The sequence below is a fragment of the Limulus polyphemus genome, unplaced genomic scaffold, assembly GCF_000517525.1.
Source record: "Limulus polyphemus unplaced genomic scaffold, Limulus_polyphemus-2.1.2 Scaffold12336, whole genome shotgun sequence".
NCBI lineage: Eukaryota > Metazoa > Arthropoda > Merostomata > Xiphosura > Limulidae > Limulus > Limulus polyphemus.
The window spans coordinates 7465-11673 of record NW_013677946.1 but is presented as its reverse complement, the minus strand read 5'-3'; the positions used below and the strand labels follow the sequence as shown (position 1 = coordinate 11673).

Sequence of the window (4209 nt, the reverse complement as noted above, 5' to 3'; positions counted from 1 at the left end):
TGATATAATAATCGACTTGGTTTTCTACCAATATCAAAAAGTGTTAGATATAATAATCGACTTGGTTTTCTACCAATATCAATAAGTGTAGATATAATAATCGACTTGGTTTTCTACCAATATCAATAAGTGTAGATATAATCTCCTGCGTATACACTCGTTTCATCCTCACTTTTAGAGTTATCGGTTCAGTTACTTGTTAGAATGTTGCATAAACAATCAATGTTGAAGGTCCGTGAAATACTCCTAAAAAAACTATCAGATAGTTTAGATTTCAGAAAGATGGGTGGCAAACAGGGAGTCTAAGGACATTACTTCCTGCCCCCTCCCCTACTTTCACATCCAATCAAATACGCTTGAAATAACTTTACAGATCCACAAGCTAAATTTTACGTTATCCTAGCAACACAGAAAACGTGATCATAATCTCTTAGCAACACAAAAAACGTTATCATAATCTCCTAGTAACAGAAAAACGTGATCATAGTCTCCTAGCAACACAGATTAAGTCAAGCCGAAAATGGAAACAAGGCAAAACTTTAAAAGTCCTAGAGCAAATATAAATCACAATTAAATCGTGGAAATAATATTCAGAGATAACATTGAACAAGTTTAGATATCAAAAGATGCGCGTTTTAGACAAACGTATGTGATATATTTATAGATAATTGCGAGGAATCGCAAGGTTATGCATGGGAAGGTAACTCGATACTGTTGGTTATTGTAGTGCCAGTTCTAATATAATATTTATCTCACACCCCACGTTGACCTAGCATTACCTGGCACTCAACTCCCAATCCGCGGATCGCGGGGTTCGAATCCCGTCATCGAACATACTCGCCCTTTCAGTCGTAGGGACGTTATAATGGTACGTTTAATTCCACGTTTAGTTGGAAATAAGTAGACAAAGAGTTGACGGTAGGTGGTGTTGGTTAGCTGTCTTTCCTCTAGTTTATCACTTCCAAATTAGGGAAGGCTCACGCTCCCCCCCCCCCCCCCCAGTGGCACAGTGATATGTCTGCGGACTTACAACGTTAGAAACCGGGTTTCGACACCAGTGGTAGGCATAACACAGATAGCCCACTGTGTAGCTTTGTGCTTAACTTCAAAACAAACGGTTCACGCAGCTAGCCCTCGAGTAGCTTTGCGCGAAATTCAACAAACAAATAATATCCCCCCCCCCCCCCCCCCCCATGTAGCTCAGCGGTAAACTGTGAAGTCTTATAACGCAAAAAAAAAAATATTAAAAAATCGGGTTCCATACCTGAGGTAGGAGCAGTACAGTTGCCCAATGTGTACTTTGTACTAAACAACAAACAATCAAACTGACACAGCCTACAAGTGCAATCTTTTAGCGTTCTGTACGAAAGGAAAAAAAGAATAACAAGAAAGGAAGAAATTATAGAAATAAATCAAGATGTTTATGAATGTCTGAAATAAATAATAAGTTGAGTAATACAATATTTCGGTATTCGAGGCTCAACTATACGCGTGTGCTTATAAACTTTAGGACTTAGAAGTTTTTCTAAAGTAAATTTAAACTCTCCATTGCTCATTTCTTTTGGATCACGTCAACCTACATACTGGTGGTCGTCTACGCAAGCTTGAGTTCATCACTCATCATCATCTTTAACCACAAACTTGTAGACGTTTTATGACGAATTTAAAAACATTCAGAACCGCTTAGTAAACATTTTTAGGTTGAAAGTAATAGAATATCATTTTAAATTGTACTTTTTATAATTACTCACACGTTGCTATAGTACTGTTATAATTACTCACACGTTGCTATAGTACTGTTATAATTACTTACACATTGCTATTGTATTGTTATAGTTACTCATATAGTGTTACAGTATTGTTATAATTACTCACACGTTGCTATAGTACTGTTATAATTACTTACACATTGCCATTGTATTGTTATAGTTACTCATACAATGTTAGAGTATTGTTATAATTACACGTTGCTATAGTACTGTTATAATTACTTACACATTGCCACTGTATTGTTATAGTTAATCATACAATGTTAGAGTATTGTTATAATTACTCACACGTTGCTATAGTACTGTCATAATTACTCACACGTTACTGTAGTATTTTACTATAATAATTTTCTGTTCCATGTTATAGGATGCGACACTGGATTTGGTCACGAACTGGCAAAACGTCTCGACTCACTTGGATTTCATGTTTTTGCTGGTTGCCTAAAACCGACAGATAATGGCGCTCAGAAACTAAGGTCTAGTTGTTCTGATCGGTTGGAAATTGTCGAGTTGGATGTAACTGATGAGAAGATGGTGTCAGAAACAGCAAAGCACGTTAAAACACACTTAGACGACCACAGTGAGTGTTTTTTTTTATCCCACAGTTTGATGTTATGTACATGTAATTCCTGAATATTCTTTTGAAATAGATTTAGACAGTATGCCTGCTAAATAATGAAAGTAGTTTCTGTCTTTAAAAATGTTTTAGCCTGTTATTTTCTTTTTATATTGTAGGGGGCGTGTAATTTTAGTTTTATTTACTCTTGAAACAGAATACTTTCAGGGACGCCGCGGAAGTACATCTAGTAATTAGTTTCAAAAATATAACGTTTGTATTCAGCCTGACTTACTGTGAAACTGGTGTTCATTGAGCTATTTATGTTCTTTAGTTTTAGATTATTGTTGTGTATTTTAAAATACTAATAGTTATTATGTTCTTTGTTGTTGTTCAGAACCAGGTTTGTATTATTTTGTTATATTTATTAAACGTTTTAATGCGATGTAAAATGATTGATAATGATCAGTTATAACGGTAAAGAGTTGTTTACAGTTTCAATACAGGTTGTTCAACCGTCCCAAATTGTAACTATATAATCACAATTATATGAAGGGGTTTTTACTTTTTTATTAACACATGACTTTATTATTGTTGGTGAGGTTATGTGTTATCACAGTGTGATAGAAATACTGTACAACATGTAACATTGTGTGAGGTTATGTGTTATCACAGTGTGACAGAAATTCTGTACAACATGTAACTGTACAACATGTAACATTGTGTGAGGTTATATGTTATCACAGTGTGACAGAAATACTGTACAACATGTAACATTGTGTGAGGTTATATGTTATCACAATGTAACAGAAATTCTGTACAACATGTAACTGTACAATATGTAACACTTCTGTGAAGGAAACTTTTAGTAACTGCTGAAAAAAGGAGGGGAATTGGTGAAAGAAAACTGCAGAAATAATTCATTTTATGATTCATTATTTATACGATCTTCTTCCTTTTGTGGAATGGCACCATTATTCACATGCTACCTTTATGTAATATACACGCCATTAAGACATGGCTAAAATCTTTGTTTCGACGCCAGTATAACGTATTTTGCCTACATTATCTTGAAAAAAATTGCTTGTACTTTAGCTAATGCTAATAGTTAATTTGAAATGTCTAATTTTTTTTAGATATTCAGTTCTGGGCATTGGTTAACAACGCCGGGGTGGCAACGTTCGCTGAACAGGAGTTTTGTCCTGTAAGTGAAGTCCAGCGAATGTTTGAAGTTAATGTTTTTGGAACAATGCGCTTAACCAAGGCTTTCCTACCACTCCTACGTGCCGGAAAAGGACGTATTGTCTTTGTCGCTAGTTACGCCGGTAGGTGTTTGTTTAATATGTATTAAAATCGTATTCCGTTTTCGAAGTGTGAGTATGTTACAAATATTTATCGAAAATCTGTAAAAATACTTATTTCTATTTTCAGTAAATATGTTCGTTCGTTTTGGATATTTCTAGAAACTTCTTCCGGTCATTTAATTTTAAGAACCTATGAGTTAAAACAAAGGAGAATGTTATAATATGTACACTACATTAAGCCTGCCATATCCAGTGCCGATTGGGCATTTCGTCTATAACCAGGGCTCATCAAAATGACTGAGTTTACTTTCGATATGTTATACAGTTTTATTAAAATTAGAGCTGAAATGAAAATTCGAATAAAAATACTTTTTAACGAACATATATTCGAACCGGTAATTTGGATTCTAATATATATATATATATTTTAATTTTATATTTTCGAGGACTTTCCTCGATTTGTAGACAGCTCGGACCTCACTTAGAATCTCATCTTGAATGCAACTTTCACCATTTACCTTCTCTTATCTGTTTTTTTAATCAACGAATCCAATCCAAGTTCAATAACGCGAAGGCCCGG

General features: G+C 34.6%; 1 protein-coding gene across 1 annotated transcript in view; it reads left to right on the top strand.

Moving 5' to 3' along the window:
• Positions 1-2100: 2100 nt before the first annotated feature.
• Positions 2101-4209, top strand: part of LOC106476972 (D-beta-hydroxybutyrate dehydrogenase, mitochondrial-like) — a gene marked incomplete at its 5' end in the record, with an annotated part of 8386 nt that continues 6277 nt past the window's right edge. The window contains 2 exons of the mRNA XM_013937585.2: positions 2101-2349; positions 3462-3650. Coding sequence (XP_013793039.2) covers positions 2101-2349; positions 3462-3650 — 438 coding nt within the window. The remainder of the gene's footprint in view (positions 2350-3461; positions 3651-4209) is intronic.